A 2,500-nucleotide genomic window follows, 5' to 3' on the forward strand; every position below is an offset into this window, starting at 1 on the left:
AGTTTATTGAAAGTAAATTATAATTTGTTACCACTTTTCTGCCAGCTCTGTCATTTGTATTCATCAGATAACGAGTTGACAGGAGCAAAACCAATTAGAAATATAAAAAAAAAAATCAATACAACAGGATCACAAAATGCCCTTTAAGCCCAGACATTATAACGCTATAAGTTTGTTGAAAACTTAAAGGGGCACTGTGTAACATTTTAAGTAATTCATTAGCTAAAATCAATATCCTCATTCATAAATATGTCCTCATTGGTGTAAAATCACCTCTGCCAATAATCTGAATTATCCTCCTGAGCGGAGAATTACAAATATTAATATTACATTTTCTACATTGAGCAGGCAAGTCTTATGGAGGCATCCATGTTGGTTGGAATGTCATCAGGTGCATTGTTTAGAATTTAGAATTGTTCTTGTCCTTGAAGGCCACTGTAGCTTCTGTTATTATTCTAAAGGGGTGGGGTTACCCAGGGAGCGTTGCATTCTAGAACTTTGTAGAACTTTCTTGATGATGTCATATTACACACTGCACCTTTAAGTTTATTGAAAGTAAATTCATTTTTTTTTACCACTCTTCTGCCAGCTCTGTACTTTTCATTCATCAGATAACGAGTTGACAGGAGCAAAACCAATTAGAAATATAAAAAAAAATCAATGCTAGAGTATCACAAAATGCCCTTTAAGCCCTGACATTATAACGCTATAAGTTTGTTGAAAACTTCAAACAAAAATGTGTACGTGTCTAAACTGTTCATGTGTGGAGCAGATATTGACGTGGCATTTTAACATCCGAGTACACCCCAAGACAGTGATGTGTGTGTGTGTGTGTGTGTGGGGGGGGGGGGGGGGGGGGGGGTGTGAGTGTGTGTGTGTGTGTGTGTGTGTGTGTGTGTGTGTGTGTGTGTGAGTGAGTGAGTGAGTGAGTGAGTGAGTGAGTGAGTGTGTGTGAGTGAGTGAGTGAGTGAGTGAGTGAGTGAGTGAGTGTGTATGTGTGTGTGTGTGTGTGTGTGTGTGTGTGTGTGTGTGTGTGTGTGTGTGTGTGTGTGTGTGTGTGTGTGTGTGTGTGTGTGTGTGTTATAATACTTTACCTGCATTGACACGGCTTGAACCTGAATAGTTTCAGGTTGAGAGTAGAGCTGGGGGTCGGCCACACGCAGGGAGAACTCACCGGTCCTATGAAAAGACAGAGAGAAAGGTCTTTAAAGGTGCACTGCGTAACTTTGAACAAAAACAAGATACATTAAATCACTTAAAGCAACAATAGGTAACTTTTCCACCTCAATAAAACATTTTCAAAGTCAGTCTAATAGCCCAATATGTTAATATTTTTTTTTTTTGCTTTTTCGTCTGGTTGTGCTTTGTTATATTTTGTATGGTTTTTTATTTGTTTTTCTTGCCTCATTTTGAGGCTTTGCATATGTCTAATCTGAATGGAGTAGTTGGACATATGTCACCTTGATGTAACTCACAAATAAAGTATAGAACATTTTAATAAAATCAATTAAAGGTGCACTGTGTAACTTGGGTGTGTGGAAGTGAACATTTTCTAATGTATATTCTCATAACTGAATAAACAAATTTTCCTCACAGGGAAAATGTAGATCCCTGGAACACTGTTTGAAGTTAGAAAGCTTCCTGAAAAGTTACTGTTTCACTGTTGTTGTTGTTTACAGCAGCAGGGCCCACAGTTTGGTTTACGAACATATTCTAGTCTTACGTTTGGTTCCAGGTTTACTGAAAATAATTTAGTTTTGAAGTATGATGATAGAATTATTCAATACCAAGAATTACATGTAGAGGAAATATGTTTTGTAAAGCAACTGCAGGCTTTTCAAATGTAAACAAATCCCCCTCCTCTGAAACTGCATAGTGCATCTTTGAACTCACTTAAAGCCAGATGGTTAAAGATGCTTACGTCAATACTCTTTTTCCTAGATTCACTTTGGATGAAAATGACCTAGAAAAAGCCTTTAGTTTGCCCATTAGCCTTCTGGGAAAACGAGTCCCGTGAGAATAGTGTGTAGTCACCGTGATATCTGCACTTTGCTACACACTCACACATGCTTTATACACACACACACACACACACACACACACACACACACACACACACACACACACACACACACACACACACTCACTCACTCACTCACTCACCAGCCCACCCGCCCACACACTCACACACACACACTCTCACACACACACACACACACACGCACACACACACACCCGCCCACACACTCACACACACACACACGCTCACTCACTCATTCACTCACCAGCCCACCTGCTCTCACACACACACACACACACACACACACACACACACACACACACACACACACCCTCACACACACACACCAGCCCACCTGCCCACACACACACACACACACACACACGCACTAGCCCACACACTCACACACCCACACACCCACACACACACACACACACACACACTCTCACACACACACACACACACACACTCTCACACACG

The 2,500-nt window shown here is 40.7% G+C and overlaps 1 protein-coding gene across 1 annotated transcript in view; it reads right to left on the minus strand.

Moving 5' to 3' along the window:
• The window catches only part of fras1 (Fraser extracellular matrix complex subunit 1), a gene marked incomplete at its 3' end in the record, with an annotated part of 305,792 nt that overhangs the window by 96,417 nt on the left and 206,875 nt on the right, over positions 1-2,500 (minus strand). The window contains exon 27 of the mRNA XM_080036137.1: positions 1,095-1,179. Within this exon, the coding sequence (XP_079892263.1) occupies positions 1,095-1,179 (85 nt within the window). The remainder of the gene's footprint in view (positions 1-1,094; positions 1,180-2,500) is intronic.

The sequence above is a fragment of the Ammodytes marinus genome (assembly GCF_949987685.1).
Source record: "Ammodytes marinus genome assembly, chromosome: 2".
Taxonomy (NCBI): Eukaryota; Metazoa; Chordata; class Actinopteri; order Uranoscopiformes; family Ammodytidae; genus Ammodytes; species Ammodytes marinus.